This window comes from Rhipicephalus microplus, chromosome 2 (genome assembly GCF_043290135.1).
Source record: "Rhipicephalus microplus isolate Deutch F79 chromosome 2, USDA_Rmic, whole genome shotgun sequence".
Classification (NCBI taxonomy): Eukaryota; Metazoa; Arthropoda; class Arachnida; order Ixodida; family Ixodidae; genus Rhipicephalus; species Rhipicephalus microplus.
In genome coordinates, this window is record NC_134701.1 from 247030609 (window position 1) to 247058222 (window position 27614).

At 43.9% G+C, this 27614-nt stretch overlaps 2 protein-coding genes across 2 annotated transcripts in view; one reads left to right on the forward strand and one right to left on the reverse strand.

Moving 5' to 3' along the window:
• Nucleotides 1-27614, forward strand: part of LOC119169314 (clotting factor G beta subunit-like) — a 61329-nt gene that overhangs the window by 14527 nt on the left and 19188 nt on the right. The window lies entirely within an intron of this gene.
• LOC119170184 (uncharacterized) lies at nucleotides 1244-26674 on the reverse strand. Its single transcript, XM_037421263.2, has 5 exons — nucleotides 26337-26674; nucleotides 24099-24281; nucleotides 21044-21247; nucleotides 19222-19457; nucleotides 1244-7544 (listed from the first exon to the last, which is right to left on the reverse strand). The coding sequence occupies exons 1-5, from the start codon at nucleotides 26347-26349 to the stop codon at nucleotides 7005-7007; spliced, it is 1176 nt and encodes a 391-aa protein (XP_037277160.2). The 5' UTR covers nucleotides 26350-26674; the 3' UTR covers nucleotides 1244-7004.

Below are 27614 nucleotides of genomic sequence, written 5' to 3' on the forward strand. Positions count from 1 at the left end.
ACATGAGTGGTTACATAGATTGATCGATAGATACAGTCCAATGGGGTCAGTGAAAAGCATTATGTCTGCAGTAATGGTAATGAATATGAGTACCGTATTTGCTCAAATGTGACACGCATTTTCTTTTTTCCAGATTATCACTCTCAGAAGTTGACCCTCACTTTACAATCGAATACCTAAATTCAGGTTGTCTACAATGTGCAACGACACACACAATTACATTATATTTGTCTTATTTTTTTTTTCTGGAAATCTCCCTCAGCTAACAATTGAGAAAATGCGGCATAGGAAAGACATAGGTTCTGTAAATGTGTTAAGGTGAGGGGTCAGTGCATTGTTTGACTTTTCAGTCTTCGTAGTGCAAATAGTGGGAAAATACAGCGGCGGTAATACAGGATCACATCGACTTTGACATTTTGCCCGTAATCAGACTAGGTGGTTGTAGAATTCCATAAAAAAAAAAAGAGTTGAAGAAAGTACTGTCCAGTGTATATCTGCTTTGAAATCAAATGCATTCTCGTCAATTCCTTAACTGTTGTATTGTCACATGGCATTACTGTGCCTCGAAAACTTGAGGAGGAAAAGAAAAACAGGGAGGTTAACTTGAAAATGTAAGTTTCGTTTTTTGTATATATGCAACAAGATTCGTAGTCACGCATTACTTTTCATGATAAAAATAACTTATTGAAGAAAAAAAGCCTGACAAAGTTTGTCTAAATAACACCGTGATAGTTTGTTAATAGAGATAAGATTGACAACACAATTTTTTTGGTAGCAAATAAAAGTATACAGAGTGCTTAGTGTACATTGATAACAAAAGTTCTCGGTGTTGTTATCATCATCATAAACCTGTACTACCTCTACATTACTTCCCCGCAGAGAGCAAGCAAAGAAAAATTCAATTTGCTAGAAACCAAAATAGGCAGTAAAATAGATTTGGCAAGAGGGCAGAGTGCAGTAGCCAGCTTTACATGTTGCAGTTATATCGAATAGATAGGACAAATTATTTTCAAGTTTCACAGTGAGTATGAAAAGCAATAAACAGGCAACTAGTGCCATTACTAAAGAAGACAGACAGGCATCGCAGGCGTGAATCTTCTTGCCACAGATGGAAGCTGAAAAAATCTGATGATCGAAAAGTGACTGAGAAGCGCAAAAGGTCCATCTAACAATAAAATGCAGCTGCAATGCCACATGCTACTGTCTGAAAGCCCATTTCTATGGAAACACACAACCCACCCAATGCGCAAGTAAACATTTATTGTGCGCTATCACAGAGCGATACAACAATGTATTCAGTTTTTAATTCAGCAAGATGAGTCTTTTTATGCTGCGACAGATGAGCTAAATAGTGATGTAGTGCGTCAGCAACATGTTCATATACAAAGAAATGTTCACTGTATTCATTTCAAAAACTATTTCACATAATTAAAATGAGATGTTAAATACGTGAGTTTGCAGTGAAATTAGAGTCAAGAGAAATAGAAATTTGATGATGTCTAAAGCACTTTGTTATACTGTAATCAATCGAAATAATATCACTGGATGCATATTTCTGTGACCACTTGTTAATGAAAGCAAGCACGACAGTACACTTCATCTCTGGCAAACTGCATTTTTTGTTTGTTTATACACATCATTTGGACACGTCCACAGCTACAGTGGAACATTCAATTGGCTATGGTGAATGCGAAAACCTTCCTCGTAAAAAATCTTCAGTATAAGATACTCATTTTAACATGTATTTCGAATACAGTATAGAGGAAGGTAAAGGTGTGCTGACAGGAACATCAGATAACCAGACAACTTGAGCACTATTCCATTCTTTCACTTACATTCGGCATACCTTGCCTTTTTTTCCCAATGAAAACCTACCGGCTGTGTAGCTAAAAATCCTGTAATCACTTTGAAATGCAGTGTGCACTGCGTTTTAAAACATATCAAAGTTTGTTGCCATTAACGTTAACTGTATAATCAGGGTAGCCCAAGCATGGAAATAATGAGAGATGCACGGCCCTATCTTCTTAACAGGTACAAAAATCAGGTAGCCATGATATTCATGAATGCACTTCTTCACACATCTTATTTACTAAGATTGTGCAGCAACCACAAGGACATTCTCCCGGTGATAAGTTGATACCAAGAACTCCTGCACATGACATAATACCTCCTTGCTTTTCCCCCGAAATGAACAATGAACGATTAAAATAAAATTATTATTCACTTGAACTTGACAACGTTTAACGCTACAACTTTATCTAGTGAGGCAAGTCTAGCTGTACTATTCGAGGAGCTACAGGGTGTTAAATGGGATATAATAGGGCTCAGTGAGGTCAGGAGGACAGATGAGACCTATACGGTGCTACAGAATGGGCACGTCCTTTGCTATTGGGGCTTGGCTAACAGAAGAGAACTGGCTGCAGGGTTCCTAATTTACAGAAACATAGCTGGCAACGTAGAGGAATACTATAGCATTAATGCGAGGGTGCCAAATATCGTAATTAAACTCAATAAGAGATACAAGATGAAGGTGGTACAGGCTTACGCGCCCACATCCAACCATGATAACGCTTCAGCTGAAAGCTTTTATGAAGACATAGAATCGGCAATGAGTAAGGTACAAACACAGTATACTATACTGATGGGAGATTTTAATGCAAAGGTAGAGAAGAAGCAGGCTGGATACTAGACAGTAGGAGATTATGGCATCGGTACTAGAAATGCCAGAGGAGAGCTACTCGTAGAATTCGCAGAATGCAATAATTTACAGATTTTGAATACCTTCTACCGAAAACGAGGAAACCGTAAGTGGACATGGAGGAGCCCTAATAATAAGAATGAAATAGACTTTATAATATGTGCATACCCAGGCATCGTGCAGGATTTGAAGTGGTTGGCGAGGTACGATGCAGTAACCATAGAATGTTACGGTCTCGAATTCGCCAAGACTTAAAGAAGGAACGACAGGAACTGATACGCAAGAAGCCAATCAATGAGCTAGCACTGATAGGGAAAGTACAAGAAAGTACAAGTCTCGCTCCAGAATAGGTACTTATAGAATAGGTATTAGAATAGGCTCTTATTGAGGAAACCAACCTTAGCATAGATGCAATGATGATAATCTGACGAGTATCATTACGGAGTGTGCAGTGGAAGTTGGAGGCACGGTAGTTAGACAGGACACTTGCAAGCTTTCCCAGGAAACAAAGCATTTCATTAAAAAGTATCAAAGCATGAAAGTCTCGAGTACAATAGACAAAATAGAACTGGCAGAGCTTTCGAAGTTGATTAATAAGCAAAAGGTATTCGATGTAAGAAGGTATAGCATGGAGAGAATTGAACACGCTCTGAAAAACAGAGGAAGCGTCAAAGCAGTGAAGAGAAAACTTGGGATAGGCGAAAATTGGATGCATGCACCAGGGGAGAAAGAAGGCAAAATAACTACCAATATGGATAGGATAGTTAAGAGTGGAGGAGTTTTACAGAGATCTGTACAGTAGCTGTGATAACTACACCTTAATACTATAAGAACTAGCAGTAACCCAGATGACACCCCACCAGTAATGATAGAAGTCAGAAAAGCCTTGGAGAGCATGCAAAGAGGCAAAGCTGCTGGTGAGGATCCGGTAACATCAGATCTGCTGAAAGATGGAGGACAGATTGAGTTAGAAAAACTAGCCACCCTGTTTACGAGGTGTCTCCTGACTGGAAGAGTACCAGAGACTTGGAAGAATGCTAACATCATCATAATACATAAGAAAGGAGACCACAAGGACTTGAAGAATTACGGGCCGATCAGCTTGCTCACCGTAGTATACAAGCTATTTACAAAAGTGGGGCTCTTCGATTTTCCATTTCTGGCTACCCGCGGGCTGCCAGAGCCAGCCAGAGCGCGCTTGTTTTTCTCGGGCAGCTCCGTCCACCCGCGACGCACTTCCGGTTGGCGTTCCTTTTTCTCGGGTTGGACGGTTATGGAGACCTGCGGGGAGCCCGAGGGTCGCCAGACGCTTCCAGGACAATATATTTGTGGAAGCTTTCTGAAAGGTTTTGGGCATGTTTCAGGCCAGCAGACGCCGAAAAGGTACGATGCGCACTCGATGCCATCTTTGTGAGGACTCGATGGATAGCAATGTGGGCGCTTGAGGACTGTGCCTTCGCTCATCATTACTAGTGGCTATCTTCTAAAGCCTGTCCCGCCTTGCGAGATGAGGCGATTACGAGTGGCGGCGAGTGTTTGAAGCTACTGTTCATCGCTTTCGTTATGTTTCTTGTGAAGCTTCCTCCCGTGAACAACGCGGCGAACTGTTGCCTGTTGACTGCGACGTGCACATGCCTTAAAAGTAATCTACGTAGTACACGCTCGTACGCACGCATGGAGACAACTTCGGAGTTTATAATTTTTTTTTTCGTAGTAGTCGTTTGTGAAGCTGTGCCTGCTTTCTGTGCACTTAGTGAAGACGATTGTGATCGAACTAGCTCGCTCCGTCGTACGTTTGCATACGAGAACCTCTTAGAACCTTTGTCCTGACTACTTGATTCATCTTCGATGGTGATAGAAAACCTTAGATTGCGACTGTTGGCGATGCTCGCTGGTCGCAAACAGCGTGCGCACCTTTCTATCCATGAGCCTGCATATGTGGTATGATAATATACGATACGGCGCGAGAAAAAAAAGGAGAATGGATTTAGTAATGTATACATCCTTTCGTGGCCCATTTCATCGTTGGCTTTGTCTTTTTTCACCTTTTTGCAATAATGCCGTGCAGTACGTACTATGACCTAGTAGGTCGTATCAAAGCTGATATACATGATATTTGTTAAGTGCCACTTAGGACTGGAAAACAGGCAGAGGAAAGTTCTAAAAATGGGGCGAGAACGTGTCATGCAAATGTTTATATACGACGCGCACTCGTGGTACCGATACCTGCGCATATTATAAACTTTAGACAAAAATGTAAGTTGGTCAACGTGTGTTTGTGACGTATAATACGCGACAGCTGAGCAAGTATATATCTTCAAGCTCTTTTGGAGACACGATCACTTTCGCGTGACTTCGCGTCGTGTTGTGCAGTGACTGATACATGTACTAAAGAGACGTGAGCTTGTTAAGCTGTCAGCGTCGCGGCAGCTCACCTTGCATCGTTCTCGAGACAGCGTGCGCCAGCTGGCTGTTTCGTTCACGGACGCGGCGAGTGATCGTGCGAGCATACGAAGTCGTACCCCAAATGCGTATGCTCGAGGATATTATTTCAGCTTTTTGGCGAGCTTAGCTACGTATTTCCAAGCGGACAATGCAGAAAAAACCAACACACACGCGGCGCATTGTTTCGTTTTATGCCATGACGGTGGAGTTTGTTTCAGTTTATGCCGGCTGTCCCAGCGTCCGATTTTGCGATCTTCGGGCAGCTTCGGGTTGTCTCGGGTTCCCCACACAAGTGACCACAGCGCTGTTTTTTGTCCAGACTGGAACTAGCTGACTGACCCTCTGGCTACCTCTGGCTGCCAGAGAGCTGCCAGAGGCCTGAAAATCGAAGAGCCCCAGTGATTGCTAACAGAGTTAAGAAAACATTAGAATTCAATCAACCAAAGGAACAAGCAGGATTTCGAACAGGCTACTCAACGATCGACCACATTCATACTATCAATCGGGTAATGAAGAAATGCTCAGGATATAGCCAACCACTATACATAGCCTGCATAGATTACGAGAAGGCGTTTAATTCAGTAGAAATATCAGCAGTCATGCAGACACTGCAGAATCAGCGCGTCGATGAAGCATATATAAAAATCATGAAAGAAATCTACAGGAGATCAACTGCTACCATAGTGCTTCATAAAGAAAGCAACAGAATACCAATCAAGAAGAGTGTAAGACAGGGGGATACAATCTCCCCAATGCTATTTACCGCGTTCTTACAGGAGGTTTCCAGAGGCCTAGAATGAGAACAGTTAGGGATAAGAGTTAATGGAGAGTACCTTAGTAACCTGCACTTTGCCAATGACATTGCATTGCTGAGTAACTCAGGGGACAAATTGCAATTCATGATTACGGAGTTAGACAAGGAGAGCAGAAGGTGGGTCTTAAAATTAATCTGCAGAAAACGAAAGTAATGTACAACAACCTTGGAAGAGAGCAGCACATAAATAGTGCACCTTAAGTTGTAAAACACTGTGTCTACTTAGAGCAGGTAATAACCGCGGAGCCGAACCACGAGGTTGAAGTAACTAGAAGAATAAAAATAGGGTGGAGCACATTTGGCAAGCACTCTCAAATTATGACAGGTAGATTGCCACTATCCTTCAAGAGGAAGGTATATAACAGCTGTATTTTTCCGATACTTAGCTACGGAGCAGAAACCTGGAGACTTACAAAGAGGGTTCAGCTTAATTGAGGACGACGCAGCGAGCAATGGAAAGAAAAATGGTAGGTGTAACTTCAAGTGACAAGAAGAGAGCAGAGAGGATTAGGAAACAAACGGAGGTTAAGGATATCATAGTTGAAATCAAGAAAAAGAAATGGACATGGGCCGGGCATGTAGCGCGTAGACAGGATAACCGCTGGTCATTAAGGGTAACTAACTGGATTCCCAGAGAAGGGAAGCGGGTTAGGGGGAGACAGAAGGTTAGGTGGGCAGATGAGATTAAGAAGTTTGCGGGTATAAATTGGCAGCAGCAAGCACAGGACCGAGTTAACTGGCGGAACATGGGAGAGGCCTTTGTCCTGCAGTGAATGTAGTCAGGCTGATGATGATTGTTCAAAGCTCTATATGAGTGTAAAGACTCTTCGAGCCAGTATAACTGCCCATACAAGAACAAAACACTTGTATTAAGTAAACCTCTTGTAGCTTTAGTCACCAGCACCTACTAACAACTGCATTCAGGTTTGTACATAAGTTTTTGCTATTCACACAGGCAATGTCATGCTCACTATAAATAGTTGCTTAAAAACAATGGCTAGCCTCTTTACTTGCACACATTCGATGTCGCCAATCTGCCCCTACTGACTACAGATTGCAGAGGCGCAGATGCTGTAGCAACCGAGGTGGCAGAGATAAAGCGAACGCTGGAGAATCGAGGTGGCGGGCATATTTCGAACGGAATGCTAGAGAGCACAGTCGTTGAAGCGTTGGAACACTAGAAAGCTCCGACAGCATTTTTTCATTGAATTCGTTCGTACAATCATACCAACTTTCGTACAGCACCCGCCAGGCACACCAGCGGGGTGCACCCATAAATGGATTCGCACGTGTCATCCACAGGGCTAGTGGCTTGTTCTTGCACATAGCATATTGCACAACAGTCGTGCCCATCCTGTCTTGGCCAAATGGGTTGCCCCCGTAACGCACAAAAGTCTTGACAGACTCCCATTCTTGATAATAACTGGCGATGCATATGGCTCTGTGAAGAATAGTCTGATGCCAGCACTTGATGTAGAGGTTGCAGTCTGCACCATTGCTCATGAGACTCTGCACTACAGCAGGACTTGCATGCACCAGCACAGCGAAGCTCAGGGCAGTCATGCCGCGGTTATTTTTTTTATTCACCTGTGAACAATGAGCGAAAAAGAAAAAACAAAAAAAAGTATTAAAAACACAGGGTTGAACTCTCCAGCATAGGAATCTGCATAACACATAAGTGAAATGTGCCTTCATAGAAATAGCTGAATGTTTATTGCACACTGATGTACGAGAGCTTGCACAATCTCTACTAATGTCTGGCAGCTATTGTAACTGAGAATACACCCACGTTGACACCTGGTGGCACATCTTGATGATTATTATCCATGATCATGGTTAAATCTTTGTGGTAGCTGCAGTACAGTGGAGTCCAACAATACTGTTTATGACAATATATTGGACATAATGATGCACAGCGATAGCACTGTCCACTTTCGTAAGCTTTCTATGGTGAAATAAACCACTTATAGAGGCACAGTGGCTTAGATTTGCGTGGTGGTGGACAGTTCTTACTGCCCTCAATAGACTAGTGACATTCATGAAGATAGTTTCATTAGACACTTACAGTTAGAAGGCCAGCAATAGGAATGGTAATCATTTGAGTATTTTCTCTTCTACAGTTGACCGCACTGTACATAATAAGCACTGATAATCAATATGCACCTTTTCAAAGAGTCATCGTTTGAGAGAAACGGCAAGGCCTACAGTCCTCAGTAATAGTGTAGCTTACTTCTGTGCTCATGTATACGCCACAGTAGGGTTCTGTCTGGTGTAGCGGAACCCTGCCTAGAATTTCAAGTTCCCTTTGTATTCTGACATCACATTGATGCATGCGCACGCTCGACATAGTGATGTACTGTAGTGAATACAGTTCACCAACGCATCCGGCATCCGTCAAAAAGCCCCGACTCCAGCCATCGTGAGATTTGACATGTTGCTGGACTTCACCGTGGCAGTGTCTTTTTGTGATGAAGGGAAGCCGAGCGTGCGCAAGCCGAGACTACGAAAGTGCTCCTACTCTGAAATTGTCAGTGCCGTGCTGAATTATTTTACTTTAATGCTCCCAAACAGCAATACCATTCCACCAAGGGAAACTGTTGAGGGAGGAAAGTGTGAGAATTGAAAGACAGACCTGTGTATACTTTGGCATGCGGGACAGCAACACGGTTCAGCACCTGGCAGGTATCGTCACAGATTCACAAGTCGTGGGTTCAACTACCATCAACGGAACTTTTTTCATTTCTTTGTTCGCTATCTGATCAGGTACTTTTTACTGACGTCGTTCCCATGATGAAAATACATCAGTAAAGTCTTGGTGGATCTTTGCATAAAACACTTTTGTGTTAAAAACTTATTTAATTTATTATTACCATCAGCCTCAACACGCTATATAGAAGTGTAAACTAGTGCAGACGTCAGAATTCACAGATCCTGCAACTTTTCAGTTTGCATGTGTATCTAGAAACCATAAAGGGCCTCAGAAGCATGCAGTTACACACAAGTGCAGAGTGTTAAAATTTCCAACAATGTCATACTTTTGAATATTATATATCAAAAACCCCTTCCCCTCCAATGTCCCAGCAGCTTCAGCCGAAATATGCATTTTACTATTACTGCTACAAGACTGCTAGAAGCAATGACAAATATTTCCTTCCAGAAAGTGAAAAAAAAAAAAGAAGCGCAATGAAAATGAAGATAGTGCACAGTGAAAATGAATAGCCTTTAAAAAAAACCAAGTGGTTACAGGGCTTTTGTGACACGCATCTTGAATGCATGCAGCCACTGTTCCCAAATTTTCCCCGTAACTTGCTAGTTACATGATGCACTTCTACACAGGAGCCAAAAAGATTGGAGTTGTTGGGTGGCATTATGCATCTGGAAAGACTACGAGCTGCACCTCTTGGAATTTCAAGACAGCTGGGAGAAGAATCTCCAGTTCTGACTCCAAAATGACGACACGAAAACTTGCATATGCAGGGCCCATCTTTTATGGAGAGTTGGACTATGCCCTTTTTTATTAGCTTCAAACAAAATGAGAGGCTGGTTGTGCAGCCAGTATTCGGCTCCTAAAGGAGGAAGCACTGAGAATAGCTGGAAGCCTGAACCTTGGCTACTAGTACTTTCAAGGTCTTGAGTATTAGGCTTGTGCAAATATTTAAATGAAAAAATGCAGTATTTGAACTCGCTTTGAATCAAATTTAAATTATTGAAAATTACAAATTACTTGAGACAGATGTATAGGTGCATATTAATCTGTATGCGGTGAAACCAATTGTAAAGCTGGTTTCACTGCAGTGAAGGGATGCTAAGCCTTCACATGAGAGCACCTCTTCAAGTGTAAATTAGGTGGTTTTGGGACGTTAAACCCCACATATCAATCAATCAGTGTAAATTAGGTTGCATATAACTTTTTGTAAAAGTGGTTTTGCAGAGAATCGGTGCTGAGCCGTGACAAGGGATACTCAGGGGTAATCCACACTGCTGCAGAACCCCACTGCAAGGTTAGGTGAAGGCATTCCCCCCTCATAGATTCATTTTTTAGTCTAAAAGCTCGTTATATCGACTTATGAGGCCCGCAGGTCGCGGGTTGGAATCCCGGCTGCGGCGGCTGCATTTCCGATGGAGGCGGAAATGTTGTAGGCCCATGTGCTCAGATTTGGGTGCCGGTTAAAGAACCCCAGGTGGTCGAAATTTCCGGAGCCCTCCACTGCGGCGTCTCTCATTATCATATTGTGGTTTTGGGACGTTAAACCCGACATATCTATCTATCGACTTATGAGGTCTGTTAGAAAAGTATCCGACCTTTGGTGTAATAAAAAAGTGGCATAATTGGAGTGTTGGAAACCTCATCCCCCTCAAAAGTGTCCCCTTGGGACTCTACAAAATTCTCCCAGCAGTGCTGCCATTGTTAGAGGCATTCTGAGAAAGCCTCTTTTAGAATGGAGTTTAGCTCAGCTGCCGCTGCAGCCATAATAGCCATAATGTTCTCCCTTGCCTGAAATCACTTTCTTTTCAATGTCCTCTTTAGTTTGGGAAACAGCCAGAAGCCGTAGGAGGCCATATAAGGAGAGCAAGGAGCCTGAACTACAGGAGTCTGACCTTTTGCCAATACAGTCTGAACAAAGTGCGGGGAATGCGCAAGAGCATTGTCGTGATGGATGCGCCAGTTTCCTGTTGACCAGAACTTGGGTCTCGTGCGCTGCACAGCGTCACGTAGGCGACGAAGGACATCCCTGTAGTACTCTCTTTGGTGATTGTTTGACCTTGTGGTGCATACTCGCGGTGTACCACACCGTAGGAGTCAAAGAAAGCACTCAGCATAACTTTGACGCTGCTGCGCACTTGGCCGGCCTTCTTTGGTCTTGGTGACGTGGAATGCTTCCGCTCTGACGACTGGGATTTGGTTTCTGGGTTGTACCCGTACACCCAAGACTTGTCCCCAGTTATAATGGGGCTCATGAAGTTAGGGTCACTGCTTGTGAAATCCAGCATGTCTTGCGAGACTTCAACATGAAGTTGCTTTTGCTCCACCATGAGCAGTATTTGGCACTTCATGGCCACGAAAACTTCTCACTTCACGGCCAAATCTTCTGTCATAATGAAATGTACTGATGCCCACCTCTTCTGCAATTTCCTGGATAGTCCCACGGCGGTACCGCATCACCAAAGTGCTCACTTTGGCAATAATTTGGTCATTTCGGCATGTGAATGGCCGACCGGAGCGTGGCCTGCTCTCTATCGATGTGTGGCAGTCTTAAAAGCAATTGTATCACTACTTAATCTGTGCGCGGCTCATTGTGTCGTCATCAAAAGCCATCTTGATCTTCCCAATGATTTCCACTTTGCTACGCCGTTTCTGGCAAAATTTGATGCAGTAGCGCTGCTGCAGTTGCTTTGCCATTTTTCTTGCGCACCACCATTGCGCGCTAACTCACTCAAACGCTGTGTCCCAGTGACTGACGCTATCGGCAGGTGGGAAAAAATTCATGCATGTGCAGGAAAGTTCAACATTCTACTAATACAAGCGTACTTGTTTCAAATCCATCAGGTGTTCACAAAATAATAATAATAATAAAGTTGGATACTTTTCTAACAGACCTCGTATATGCTCCAAATACAGCAGATTTTAGAACTTAACATACTTTACAAACTATCATTTGCATTCTATTGAATGTAAAATCCTACTACTATTCAAAGTTGTTTCCACTTCCTTCAATGCTAAAATATGGCATTTTCACAGGCTTTGTTTAAATTTTTCAAAAATATTGTGCAGCTAAGTTTGACAATGACAAACATCCCTCTTTTTTGTTATAATATGTGACATATAAACTCTTCAAACGCGATTCGAAATTATTCGACCAAAACCACTATTCACTTCGAACCTAAAATTCTCTATTCGCACAAGCCTAGTACATATGAACCAGTGGAAGAAGAAATTCAGAATGACAATGTGCGTGCCCATCAACAACAGCCAAAGGGCCACTGCTGACAGTGAGGAAGCCGTTGATGCCCTCTGCTCAAGAATGGCATCTTCGAGAATGCTTAATGATCACCTCTCAGCCACGTTTCAACAAGTACTTGTCCCTTCTTTGTGCACTGCTGGTGGTGTCTTTGAATTACGTTGCTTTAGTCAGTTGTTCAGTGCTTCCGAGTGCATCGGCTTGTTTATAGCGCACTCTGTTGGTTGCATTGGGCAGACGTTTTTCAAAGAGGCCGATTGCCGAGAGCACCGAAATGACATGAATGCAAAATAACTTGGCAGCCTCATCACAATGTTCACATTCCTTTCTTTGTTTGCTCATGCATGATTGCATGCGGGTCACAAAAGCATGGGCTTCAACCTTTGCAACATAGTGACGTAAATCAAACCCTTTCAAGCACAAAACTCGGATACTATTCTCTCCCTGTCGTCTTTTTTCTTTTCCTAACGATGAGATTGACTGAAGCCACTTAGGCACAGCTTCTGGGGCATATAAAATTTCTTTTTGGAGTAGCACATAATGGCTTTACGAAGCAGTCAATAATAATATCTGGGGTTTTACATTTCAAAACCACCATAAGATTATAAGGGACACCGTACTGGAGGGCTCCAAACATTCTGACCATCTGGTGTTCTTTGATGTGCACTGACATCGCACAGTACACGGGCCTCTACCATTTCGCCTCCATCGAAACGCGACCACCACGGCTAGGATCGAACCTGCGACCTTCGGGTCAGCAGCCGAGCACCCTAGCTATTGTTTCACCGAGGTGGACTTACAGAGCAGTTACCAACCAAACATTTTCCAACATAATTATTTGTCTACAAGCTTTACCAGTGCTACTATATACATTTTAAACAAAATCGATACAGTGTGCACAAATTCATGCATGCCTACTTAGAATTCTTCAAAAGATGTCATTATGCGACTGCTTGTAACTTTTTTCCCAACAGCCCCACGCTTTTTTGGATCTCTGACCTCAGGCAACTCAGCCTTTTCCCAGATTCTGCCTCTTATTTGCAAACAGATAGGACTTTCCATGATGCTTCAGTTACAGTATTGGAAGTGCAATCTTTATAAAGTTTCTATGCACTCTGTTTACTATCTGGGAAGACTAGTCTGATGACGTTCATACTTTCAGGACGACCAGAGTTCCACAGCATGGTTGTGCTTCATGGAAGCAATTGCGAGAATCCTAGTTCAAGGAAAGCTGATAAAATACCGAAGCTAATTGGTCCTCAAGGCCCAAAATTAATTTGTGCCCTATGAAATTTGCGGTGATGTGAGGCATTGTACCTAACTTCGGCAAGTTTTCAAACAGAAACTGTTGCTGCAGTCGGGAAACATAGCCGAGATGCCAGTATGCTGGAACACCATGCTTTCTCATCAAAATCCTACATTCCACTGCAGCAAGTGGTATTGTTAATAAAGTCTAGTGATTGTATAGTGAGTCGCAACTGTAAATTAAGCAACATGCATAAAAATTTGTGGAATTATGTCACAACAAATAGTACAACTTTTTCCGTAGAGCAAATTATAACGAAATGGTCTATTCAAGCAAACACATGTACCGCTCCATGAAGGTCGGTCCACAAGTTACAAGCAATCTTACTGAGTTTAAAAAGTTATACATAATGGTCTAGTATAATAGTTGAAAACTTTGTGCGTAGTATGGGTCAGCCTGAATTTTTTGACAGGGTTGTGCCTACCTACTACAGTGAAACCTCGTTAATATGAACTCGTTTATTTTGAAATCCCACTTATATCAACGGATTTCTGCGGTACCGTTTTTTCCAATGTAAGTTTGAGTAGATAATTTGAAGCGGCGGCCGGCATCAGTCCGGTTAATTCGAAAACTTTGAGTGCCATGTGCCAGTTCCAGATCCCGATTTTGCCGCGAATCCGCGGAAACGACGGCCATTAATTGCCACAAGGCACGGCAACTTATCGATACTAATAAATGGCAGCTGAAGCACCCCAGTCTCGATACTTCTAGGACAAAAAAAAAAAAAAAAAAAAGAAAGAAGAAAAAACGGTCTCATGGTCAACCAAAACATGCAGCTGCGAAAAACGAGCCGTGCTTCACTGCAAAATAGCGGTGACACGCGGACAGCTTATCGCATGTTTCTTGCAACGTCAGCAGGTCATGGTTTACCCATTCTTTCTGGGATTGTAAAGAAATTAATAAAGAACACTTTAGCGGAAATCGCGATGTATGCGAGCCTCCGATTGACGGTTGCTCCAGCAATTCACGTCTTTGAACTGCTGGCGGAGTTCTTGCCAGCAACGCCTACTTCAAAAACTAAGTTAGAGAGTTTCAATGATCATTTTTTCCCGCCAAAGCACATTGTGAGCTTCATCATACTGGCCATTATAAAATTCATAATTAAAATATAAAGATCGTCGCATCATGACGTGCTGACGCAGCGAGGAGCAGGCGACATGCTGCTTGCGTGTCACTACTGTGTTGGAGTGAAGATGTCTTGTTTTCTGCAGGTGCACATTTCAGTCGATCACGACCGTGTTTTCTTTTTCGGTGGCAGCAGCAAAGCCCACCGTTCGTCTATGTTTGCGGCAAAATGAAGACCAGGTATTGCTGGAAAACATAACCTTTGGAGTCGCAAGCTAGCCGGCACAGCAAACGACGAGCACCGATTACTTTGAATAGTTCTAAGTTCTTTTCATTCCACTTTTTGTATGTTCTGTTGATTCAAAGCTTTTTCGCGGCCCCAGTGACTTCGAATTAACAAGGTTTTACTATACTTGGTATGCGGGGTTTAACGTCCCAAAACCACCATATGATTATGAGAGACACCGTAGTGGAAGGCTCCGTAAATTTTGACCACCTGAAGTTCTTTAACGTGCACCCAAATCTGCCTAACTACTATTTCAACTACATAGTACTACACACAAGTAATCTCTTATGACCACTCAAAATTACAGAGGTTGCAAGCATGTTCAATAAGGTCTTTGGCACATGCTCATTGCAAATTATGTAGTTTTTGCAAAAATCTAGCAGTGAGGAAGTCTAGAGGTTTGGGCTAATTGGAGGAATGCAACAGCAGGTTTATCTCTCCTGCAGTTACTCCAAAGACAGCCAATGACTCATAAAATGGTGCTAACAGACCCACTGCATGAATGTAATGGCGAGTGTCTACGGCGAATGAAGCTTTCTGCAACTGCAAGTCGCCTTCTTCCCCTGTAAAAAGTAAGTTTCTGCCGTCTCAATTGTAATTTCTCAGATCTCAACCGCATTTTGGACACCAATATCAGCTTTTTTTTTTTTTTTTCAACAAGACGCAGCAGGGCTATACTCTTTCAAAGAAAAAGTTCAGGTATTATGACTGAATTTTAGCTGCAAGCTTCATCAGTTATATGCCCTGCTGAATGTTGTTTACTCTAGAAAAACGCGCCATAATATCCCGCATATAGCGCAGGTTTTTTTTTTTTTATAGACTTTAGAGTACCAAATTTTGGCACCATACTATATGCAGGTCTCAAGAATTCTTGGCAAAAGTTCAGTTTTGGTTTTGGCATAGTGCGGTACCATCATCTACATCATAATCATCATCATCAGGTGTTTGCACACTTCTGCGCTAGATGCTAAGTAGCACTAACAGCGGTAGCAGGCGTTAGTCTTGCAGACCTACGTGTGTAACAGTGGTCAGTGGCCTTTGCTTCAACTTGGAGCCCATAACAACGGCACGATTTTTTTCCTGCAATTTTACACCATGTCAGCACCCCACAGGCAGTACTCAGCTGCTTTTAAACAAGTTATCGCTGCTTCCAAACCATTGGCAACTATGCCACGGGGCTGCAGTTCGGAGTCAACGAACGAAATATCCGCGGTTGGCGGAAGCATAAAGATGTTTTCTTTGCTTGCAGCCACCAGCGAAAAAGTTTGCGCAGACCACAAAATGGAGGGTTTCTTGAGGTGGAATGAGAACTCGCGGACTTTGAGCGGGAGCAGCGAGCTGCGCATCTCGCTGTTAACATCGAGCTGCTACAAGCGAAAGCAAGGGAGATCACCCGAAACAAAGGCATTCAGCCGGAGCATTTCGGAGCGAGCAAGCATTGGGTGTTTCTCTTTATGTGCAGCGCTGGGTTCTTCCTACGCCGGCGTACGTCGATCTCACAGAAGCTACCAAGGAGCTACGGAGAGGACCTTGTGAAGTTTCAAAAGTATGTAATTGCGTTGCGAAAGGTTGCCCCTTTCAGTTGGGCCAGATTGGCAACGGAGATTAAACGCCGGTTTACCTGGATATGCCCTCGGTACTGACGGTGTATCAGAAAGGCTCGAGGCAAGTTATCGCGCGATCGATTCGAAAAAAAAAAAAAAAAAAACACAGGTGACTTTACTGTTGTTCTTTGATGCAGATGAAGCAAGCTACCACCTTACGTTGTGTTCAAATGAAAAACCCTGCCGAAAGGACAAGGGGTGGATGACCCCTTGTCCGCTGCCAGGACAAGGGGTGGATGAACGAATCGCTAGTGCTTGACTGGGTAAAGCCCGTGTGGTGTCGACAGCCCAGAGCGCTGCTGAGACCCCCTTCGATGCTTGTGCTCGACGGGTTTTGGTGTCACCTGACCGACTCCACTTCTGCGCGACTCCTGCACCTAGCTCGTCGTCATCCCGGAAGGTATTACATCACAGCTGCAGCTGCTTAATGTGTTTCTTAATAAGCCATTTAAGGACCATGTCAAGTGCCTGTACATGGAGTGGATGAGGTTCAGATAACCAGAAGTGACCCCTGCCGGATGGCTGAAATGGGCCTCGCCAGTGATGCTGTGCTCGTGGATAGTCGAGGCTTGGGCCTACATTCTCGAGACGCTCGTTTGCCACGCTTTCAAAAAGTGCTCCATCTTGAACGTGCTTGATGGCACTGGGGATTATGTGCTGTGGGAGAAGGTTTCCAACAAGGGAGCTTCGGAAGAGACTGTGCGTTTGACACAACGATGAATGAAGTGTATCAATCAATCTATTTTTTGTTTTGCTCGGGTTATATTCGCGTGAAAACTATTTTCTCGCGATTGCAATCTCTAAACTCACACTATGGACTAAAGTCGAACCCCGCCACAACGAACCTCAAGGGGCGCAGAAAAAATTTCGTTGTAGTGAAATCGAAGAAATATAGCCGATCTGAACTAGCAAAACAAAAAAACGTTTATTCTCAAAATTAAAAAAATGTCCGCTCTTTCCCATTCTTTCGCAGCAACATCGCGACGTGACCCATGCATAGCGATGCCATGGTGAAGAGCATGCTGAAACAACGCCTAAAACTGTCTTCGTGAACAAACCAAACAGTTGCAATAACACATTAACACCAGCAGCTGTCCGCCGTCGAAACGCAGAGATGGCAGCAGGGTATCGTGGAACGGTGACTTTTGCCTTATTTTATGACATTCTTATCATTCATCACTGGCGGCTAGCTGATTTTGTTGATAATGCGGACAAACAACCACACTGGTCAAGTATGAACAAAATGATAAGCATTGGAATCTGCAAAGGCATCGTTCCGCAGATGCACCCAGCAGCTGCACGAAGGAAACCATGAACCACAGAGGAAGGAAAGGTAAGGAGAGGCCCTGACGTCACTCGTTGTGAAGCCGGGATGAAGCCGAAAGTCGGCCATATTGAATAGGCAAATTCTCCTCGCTTGCTTACATTCGAATGTAAAGCAGAAGGCAAGACTCTCTCTCCGGCTCGGAAAGCACGTGGGCTGCGCAGCGCGTGTGTCGTGACGATCCAAAACGAATGGAACGGGGCTTATTACTCTGAGCCTGCGGGACACCTTCAGCGAAATCGCTTCGTCCGAGTAATAACAGGGAGTAACAGCTCGCCGACAACGAAGCAACTGCGAGAGAACGCGCGCTAGATGAACTGACAACGGCGAGTGCTTTCACGTCATTAATTCAGCAACTGTACAGACAACACAATCGGTCGTGCGCCTTCTACGGTTTCATTTTGCCACGCGGCCGACGCAGCGTCCTGCAACTGTGTCCGTGTTCCGCGTGAAGCTCACCGGCGTCGGCATTCTGCGACCGTGGTGACTTTGAGCACGGTGCTAGTGACAGTTGAACGCGGTTGCTGTTACGTTGAGACTACATGCAATGCTGGTGGAGAGTGTACCAAGCGGAACAGAAAAGGTGTTTTAATACGCACATGCAAGTTGTTACTGTACACACAACACGAAACTACGTATGTGCACATGGTCCTCATGGCGTCTTGCTGGGCTTAACAGCGTCGTCCGTTGTCACAAGCAGGAGCACTGCTCAACCGTCATTGACCTGCAAGGCGTTCGTCGTCATTCAGCTTCGTCATGGTGCCGAACGCAATTTCGCTGAACACTAACTGCTTCATCCGCGTCATCCGCCGCACGACACATGGATATGCACTTGTTCTACGCACTGTTGAAACCCCGTGATGGACAAGGATTTGTAAACGTTGCTAAGAGTAATGTAACAGCCAGGAGAACACTGCGTAACCAATAACGCGGCACAGAGCACAGATATTGTCCGCCACGGCTCAGCACGAGACCTGGGGAGGCACACATTCCACCGCCAGCCGCGGCCGCTCACTGCGAGACCAGCTCCACTGCGCAACACGTAACCATAGCAACGCCGCCATTGTGCCTAGTGAATATGGCCACCATGATGTCATTTCCGCCACACTTTTCACGCCCCGCGCCGGCTGGCATGCCCTCTCCTTACCTTTCCTTCCTTCGTGCCATGAACTAAGCAACTGAGCTTCAGCTTCGGATCGTCTGCGGCTATACAGTAAACCCAATGTTTAGCAATTTGATGAATTTTCACAACACAAAAATACGTCGACGAAATCTAAAACACGCGTTGGCACCACCAGAAATCACCGCTGTTCAGCAAGCATGGGCTCTGCCATTGCCATCACCATCAAGCAATGGCGGCGCCCTTGCTTGCTGAACAGCGGTGGTTCTTGGTGGTGCCAACGCGTGTTTTAGACTTTGTCGACATATTTTCAGGTTCTGAAAATTCATCAAAATGTTAAAGATTGGGTTTACTGTATAGAAATAAATATCTGAGGCTGGAATTGCATCGGGATATTTCGTTGAAGCGGGATGGCAGAAGAAAAAATGTTTGTTGTGGTGACAGTATTTATGCATTGACTCCTATGAACTGCTGACGGGGAACCGTGAATTTTTCGTTGTAGCGGGAATTTCGTTGAAGCGGCGTTCGTTGTAGCGGGGTTTGACTGTATATGCAGGTCCGAGCTATATGCGGGCTTTTACGGTAAATGGGACACTCACTTGAGCTCCAGCAGCAAGCAAGTGCTTCACCAACTCTTCATCATTTGGCACTTTGGCACATGTATGGTGCAGCGGTGTGTTCCCCTCATTGTCACCAGCACTGGCATTGGCCCCAAGTGACAGCAGGCACAGGGCCAAGGCGCGGTGGCCTTTGCAGGCAAGTGCCAAGGGCGTCGCTCCGTTTCTATCCCTGTACTCTGTCTTGCTGTCTTTCTGTACGAGCAGCCTTGCGATTTCTGAAAATAAGTTGAGCGAACCACATTTAAACTTAGTAATCTGTGACATGAGGTTAAGGTGATCGCTACTAACTGCTAATGCATGCACGAGTCCCACCTACATAGCAGACATGTCGTATTTGCTTGATTCTAGCGTTACTTTGATTGCATTGTGCAGGTGATTTTATACTATGAACATTGAAAAAAAAAAAGTTGCACAATAACTTGATGGCAATTTTGCTGTAGAACCCTATTGCAACACACACACAAATATGAGAGTAACATTTAGTAAAAAACAATAAAAACAGTTCATGCATATACAGTATGTGAAGTACTCGCAGATAGAAACGTAACAATTCATGGCTAAGCAATGCACATATTTTCGTATCCACCTTCTACAGTCTGTTCTATAAGCGCATTTTCGGTTTCAATGCTTACATCAGAGCAAACATTACCGTTAGTGACACAATTTGTAGTGACACGACCTGCTTATCATGAGCAATAGTGCACACCATCCGTTATACTAAAATATTTGATGCCATGTTTCAATCTATAAGCACTGCTCATAGTGAAGTGTTTTTTTCACTTTTTCCTGGTTCCTCTTCCCCAACAGTCCCGAGTGAAGTATTGAAAACAAAATGAGACGTGTGCCCTTGGCATGTGCTGCTGATGCCTCGTTCACACAGAACTCGTGACCCCAGAAAATTCATTTGTCTGGAAAACACTCAGTAAGAATCACAGTTGGTGGAACAAGCAAATGCTTTGAAATTATTCACCAACATTTCTGTCATCTGAATAGTACTACTCATTTGCTTAAGTCCTTGCACTTTTCAGCGTTTAGTCCCATGCTTATTTGCATTCACCTACGTTCAGTGGCATTTCTAGTTGCCTCCCATTGTTGCACCCACGCACACTCCAGCTAAATGACGTGTGTGCTCACTCACATCCATTTAAAAATCGCAGCATATCCACGGAGTCAATGATGATGAGTGGGGCAAAGCGTCCATCAGCCTGTCCGTGCTTCCGTCCATCCGTTCGTTCTTGCTTCCGTCCATCCGCGCAGCCATCCGTGCGTCTGCCAGTCTGTCCATGCGTCTGTCCGTGAGTCCATGTATCCATCCGTCCGTCTACTAGTCTGTCTGTCCGTCCGTGCGTCCCTCTAGTGAACACTCCAAGTATTGCCATCTCCCATCTCGCATCCCCTGTGGCACATACCCGCTCTAGAGCGGGTATGTGCCGCCTTAAACATAATGCAGAAAGAACCCTAATATCTATACGAGAAATGCGACATAATACCTAGATATAATTATGGTACTATAAAGAAAATAAGGAGATGATATAAAGAATATGGTGATACAAAGAATAAGACATGGGTAGCAAGCTGACTTACGAAGGTTCATTTATAGAGTTCATGAAGTTGTGCCTCAAAAAAAAAAAAAAAAAAAAAAACCCACAAAACGAGCCCTTTGTTCAATTTTGATTCTGTCGTAAACTCTCAATACATTCATTTTCGTAAGGAGCTTAAATTTTGGTGTGCTATTTTGCCATCCACATGTGCATGCACAGTGCCTGACGAGGATAGGTTAAGGTATTAGCAAAGCACACACCCAGACTGTTTCCACCGTAATTGCAGACAGCCAGCTGATGCAGTGGCGTCCTTCCATTGCTGTCTCTGCAAGAAACGCTGGCACCACTCTTGAGCAAAAGACGCACCATGTCGGCATTGTTGCGCATAACTGCTATGTGCAGAGGGGACAAGCCAGTGGGTGAACTTTGGTTCACGCTGCAGCCGCACATGATGAGAAGCTCGGCTGAAACGAATTCAGGCGGAAATGGCATGAGCCGCTGACAATAGAAATAAATGTGCCCAAGAAATACTGAAATGCACAAGAAATACTGAAATGTAGAGAGTGATCACTTTTGAGTAAAGGTCATTTGATTGCACTTATCTGTGTTTAATGGCTTACTGTGAAAGCATTAGCGTTAGAAGTAGCCGCCTGACTCCAACTAAGGTGCACTGTTGTTGTGTTTTACATGTTCTTGCGGTCAAAATATTCGAAACTTCGATTATTAGCTATACAAAAGCTGAATCGAATTATTTGATAAGGTATTATTCAGTTCAGACTTGAAACTCAAATATTTGCACAGCCCTAATTTTAATGAAGCTATTCACTTTGATACTTCGTTAATAACAAAATAAGAAAGCAACTAAGTATTAAAAAGTAGTGCTGTTAGATAATTTCATCACGAACATTACAGTTGGCATATGATGACAGCAGATAAAAGTATATTGGCAGGCAACTTCAAAAGTGCATAAAACGAATTTCTCTATTATAGCCTGTCGGTAAATTAGATACATTGTGCTACCATATTGATGGAAGTCAAAAGCACTGTTAGGCCTGGTATACCGTGTCAACAAGGGACACAGACAAGCTGAAATGCCATGTAAAAGTGCCAGTCTTGAATTTGCCACCAACAGATGATGTCAAGCAGCACGGTAGAGTGCAATAATATAGTTTTTCAATGTATGAAGAAAAAAGCAATCCCATCGAAGACATAATAATGATAATGAAAGGAATGTCACCGTTTTCCACTTGTTCCAGCATTGCCAGAAAACACTGCATATCGGTAGCCAAAGTTCCTCAGAACAAGCGAGTCGAACATTACAATGGAGCACGTAGCATAAGATTTACAACTAATTCTCAAAGTGAGCTTGAAGTATCACTTACAAATTATAGTTTATACCCAAATCACTGCATCATATACCTAAATCCAGAGCCACTGGCTGGTTTTAGCGATGCGAGCTGCGTAATTACTGTGGTCGTTGTGAGATGCCATCATGTGATGGCTTCCGCACTATCACACTGAAAGCAAGGCGTATGTTAGAAGAATAACAAACAGGAAATGCTCAAAATCATGATGCATGTTGACGAAGGGATGAATCTTCTTGCCCCCTTGTGCTAGAAGCGTGCGGTAAATTCCTGTAACTGTTCATACTTCACAAATTTTAATAATATTTGCGGCAGTCGACCGTGGGGCAATAAGCTGTCTCAAAGAAGCCATCAGACATTTACTTGTAAATGTATTAGAGGGGCCTTATAAGCGTGTGAATTACTACATATTACTGCTCTAAGTGAGGTCAAGTTAATGTAGCCCGCTCAGTGGTAGACCGTCCTGATAAAGCAAAGCTTCCTATGGTTTTCCTGGAATGCAGCCTGTTTTCCTATGATATGCAATGCCACGCCAAAAGTAAAAGTAGGGAATGTAACACTAATTTTGAAAGTGAAATGAATTCATGAAAAAATGTAGCTGTCCAGCTGTCCAGAAACTAAGACCATTTCTGAGCGGTATCTGTACACTTCTATAGAACCAATGGCGAGCGATCAGCACAAAGAATAAATACACAGAAGATTCTGCTTCTACAGGTTCTTTTTTAGCTAATAAATTTATCTAAGAAAAAAGCCTTCAAGGGGTTTTGATGCAAATTTCACGGCTGGGACAGTCTGTGGGGTCGATTCCTGCGAACATGAATATATCATCTACCAAATCTCCACAGCAAATATAGCTTGGAAGGCAAACAATATGAATTTTGAAGTTCCCATGCGTGATCCAGCATTATATGCTACACCTCACACCAGTGACGTCATTTAAAGTGACCTGACGGTAAGCTTTGGCTTGACTTCTGCAACATCACCACTACAGCCGAGCTCCAAGGTGGCGCAGCTAAATGATGGTATTATGGTCGCATTGCCGTTTTGCCGCATTTGCGCCAGCAGGCTACAATTTAGTGCCTGCCCACAAGTGCGTGCATGTGGTGGGCTTGTGAAAGGCTAAAGAAAGTCATTGCCACCAGATGACGGAATGGTGAAACGAAATCACACAGCACATGCTGCAGGTGAAAGAATATGAGCAGGCAATGCACACACCACGAAAGTGCATCATACTTTTGAGTGCCATTTCACATGCTAGATGGCATTCATTGCAACAAGTGGCTTGTCGTCTTCGGACATCTCTAAAACCAGAACCGAGACTGGTAGACAATAAACAGACTAATTAATTATCTATTGCATGCTGCAGTAAGCAATGTGCCACGGTATGACAAAGAGGCCACCAGTAACATATTGCAGCCACACCAAAATGTTTATCATTACCATTTTAAACAGTTTCACATGGATCGCCTTCAGTATGAATTTTATGTCTATTCTTGGTATAATAAAAACAAAACGAATGTTATAATAATCTCCTCTGTTGGAGACACTAGGGCTGTCACCTAATGCCATAAATCAGTCACTATATAACACGCGCAACTCTTTTTTGGCTGTAGTCGCTCTAAGCCCCATAGTTTTTGTGTACACCTGGAGTGTCAAGGGCACTGAAATGTAACATGTTGCTTGCCCCAGTAATACAATACTTCTCTCATGCTACCAATATCCGTGTGTTCACTCCATGCAGAGTGCAACTTTGATTCCCAAAGAGATTCCCTACCTACCCTTTCTCCTTGTTATTAGTGACTCTATAGAGCAAAGTAGGAAGTAATAAGGTAGCTGCTACATAACATGAGAGTACGCTGCGCTACCAAGAACTTGTGGAGTGCCACAAACCACTCAATTTGCCACTACAAATCTACTGCAGCCCGTTTTCCTGAGGAGTTCGTAAACTTACCCATATCTAATAGGTCCTTCTCAACAGCGATGCATATTGCAGGCTTGTATTCTCCTCCTGTCATGATCCTAACATCTGGATCAACCAGAGGTTCTTCACACCCACGGAGCAACGTCCAAGCCATTGGTACATTGCCGTCATTAAGTGCAGCCAAGAACTGGGAGTGTTGTTTCCATCTAGGTTCTGTGGAATGTAGTAAAGTGTTTCTTTTACACAAGCAACACAATGTTCTGATTGGTTGTGTCTACACTGCTGGCTGCCTGCAGAATATATCAGTTCACCGAACGCCGGCTGTTCTTTCCTATAAGCGGGTTGCAAGTAATGAATTTAGGTTAGGTTAGGTTCACGTCATTCACGCCAAAAACAAAACACACTCGACGTTTTTCACGCCACTGCCAGCGGCTACGTCGAAAAAGCTTAGAGGCCGGGTCGACTCCATCGACTTGGCTTAGCCAACAGATGGGAAGCCCAGGTCTTTGACAATGGTGATCAGTGTTGCTAAATGTCTGAGAGCAAAAATAGCTAAATGGTGGCTTAAAAGTTAAAGATACATAGGGCGCTAATAGGTAGCTGGTTTCTGGTGTACTATTCTAGCTGCCGGAACTACAAAAGCAGCACATGTATCGTCGGTGTAGCACATGTATCGCCTATTCTGCCAGCACATGTATCGCCGGTATGACAGGCCAACGCCTCCTCTAGAAGGATGCCTGCGACACCACAAGTTTTCTCATAGGGACGGGAGGTTCCTCGTGGTTCAGTGCTTTCTCTGCGAGGAGCGCTCACAGCCTACACTACTACTTTCGCTATATTTGGAAGCAACGCCAACACTGGGGCACTATTGTGTTGCCTTCGAGACGGCAGTAAACATTGTTTTATCCTCAGAGGCTGCAAAGTTTATAGCGGCCGTCGCAGCGAGCGCTCGACGCCGACACTGTTTGGGCAGCGGAAGAGGAGAGAACAGGAGAGGGCCGGAAACTAGCTTTTTGGCTCAGGTCGCAGGCATCTTTCTAGAGGAAGCGTTGGACAGGCTCACCAAAAATGGGCGGCAGATATGTCACATAAGCAGGCAATAGGGAGAAACTGCCTGCAACTTTTTTTTCCGGGATAATATGCCTGCTGCCTATTGCCGGCACTATTGGCACAGCAATTTTGATTACAGCAGTTTTGGAGCACTGATGCAGCATGCCTTATATCTATGCAAGTGCAGCTGGTAGTGCCTTGAAAATAAATGTAATATGGCAGCTACATGAAACTATTTCAGTCAATGACCAAGAAGCATTATAATCGAATTTCCCGATTGCAATTGCTTCCTGTGTACCAAGCTGCACCCCATGCAGTGGCTCTCAGTTCAAATCCAAGTTTTAGTGTTGTTAGTGCTTGGCCTAGTGTTTCAAATATACAATTAGTAATCTTCGGGAAATTCCACAAATCAAAGCTCTTGAATGGGCAAAAACAAGAGGATAAAACAACACGAGCATTCCGTTGTACTCTGTCGCCGTATTCAATTCAAGCGCTTTTAATTGTCATTATGTCATACCAACAAGGCTGAACTTCAGCACCAGGGACAAAAGACGACCACTATCTTGGGGCACTATTTGTGTGGGCTACTAGGTATCTAAGCTGATAACGTAGGCCACTAGTTACGTGCCAACATAGACGACTTGAAGTTACATTCCACGCAAATGAACGAGGGATGCGATGATAACAAAGAACAAAAACATGAGCAGCGAGACGCTTATGATATATATTAACTCATAGGTGATATAATCACGGCAATCACCGTAACGCAAAAAATATGTCCTAACCACTTACACGCACATCATAATAGAATTGCTCATTGAGGTAATTACCATATTCAATGAGCTCTCAAGTAAGAATCAACGATACAAAATATTGTGACGGTAGCATTAAAGATTTTTTTTCTTAATTTCAAGAAAAAAAGAAAGTAAATATTTTCTTTTATGCGCCAAACGCGCGCGCGCGCTGTTGGAGCCACTTTGGGCGACGTAGTTTGAGAAATGAAAGGTTAGACTGAGAAATCGCGCAACCTAAAGACTTGACAAGCAAGGCGTGATCACTTTGAATGACACCTTAAAAGCATGCGACAAGGGTAAATACAAACAACGCAAGCGCGCGGATCAGGATAGCGAGGGACATCGGCTAGATATCATCCACAAACAAACTGTAACGCAAGCTATCGTAGATATAAAGGATACTAGATCGACGAAAAGTACTTACCGATTTTACTCATCGTTAAATAATCCTGTATTGGCCTTTGGCTGCGCTAGCAAAGAGTGATTACGAGCAGAATGGTCCACTCCTTTGTCAGTCGGTGAAGCGGACGCGGATACAAATAAAGCCGCCAGCAGTAAGCCCCTCGCACATTCAGCGCAGTCAAGGTCGCGGGAATGGCCAGGTAGGCTCCGCCTCGGCTTTCGTTTCGCAAGAACCACAAACAAGTACCTGTTTCTTTAGTTTTCGTGAATTGAAGCTTTCCGCCAGGTCAACGCCAGCCAGCTGATTGAGTGAGCGAGAGTGGACCGAGACAAAACAGCGTGTGTATAGGAGAGGACGCGGAAAAAAGAGCGGGTAGAAAATCATACATGGTTGCCAAACCACAGTCGCTTAGGCGCTTTGCTTGGCCTCGTGCCGTAAACAGTCTAGGCGCGTCCTTTCACAGGTGCTTCGCCAGGGGTGTAGCCAGGACTTCATGAAGATTTTACTGTGAGGGGGTGGGAAGTATTCTGCCTGCCCATCTGTATGTGATCGTGTGTAAGTACACATATACAGCAATGGCAAAAAAGAAAATTATGGGGGTTATGATCGCGCACTGGTTTCGATACCCCTACGACGATAAAGCCTTTCAAAGTATTACCTGAATCGCTATGATAAGTCCTCATTACATGGCATTTTTTCATAATCATGTAAAGCTCGTCTTTCACATAGTAATTCAAGACTGCCACATGCACTTTTTGAATTTACGTTAAAGAACGTATCCGCCAATACTGACGTTGGATATATCACCAGCGAAGGTGTTAGGACAATGATTGCATACGCACGAAAAGCATTGAGGTTCAGTTCCTGATCTGTAACAGCACGATATTTTGGGAAGGCGATGACTATACCGTATTCACCTGTCATCATTTCACCTGTCATCTAACCTTGTTTCGCGCCCCGCCGCGGTGGTCTAGTGGCTAAGGTACTCGGCTGCTGACCCGCAGGTCGCGGGTTCAAATCCCGGCTGCGGCGGCTGCATTTCCGATGGAGGCGGAAATGTCAAGGCCCGTGTGCTCAGATTTGGGTGCACGTTAAAGAACCCCAGGTGGTCAAAATTTCCGGAGCCCTCCACTACGGCGTCTCTCATAATGGTGGTTTTGGGACGTTAAACCCCACAAATCAATCATAACCTTGTTTCGCCCTACCATGTGACTCTCCCCGGTGAAGAGATAGCAGAGACGTATGCCCTCCCGGCCGACCTCTCCATTTTTCTCTTCATTAAATATTATTTTCTTCGGT

Coding starts and splice junctions, on each gene's coding strand:
- LOC119170184 (XM_037421263.2), bottom strand. Junction 19,458..21,043: donor TTACGGTGGAAACAGTCTGG/GTGTGTGCTTTG, acceptor ACTTATTTTCAG/AAATCGCAAGGCTGCTCGTA. Junction 7,545..19,221: donor TGCTTGCTGCTGGAGCTCAA/GTGAGTGTCCCA, acceptor CATTGTTCACAG/GTGAATAAAAAAAATAACCG.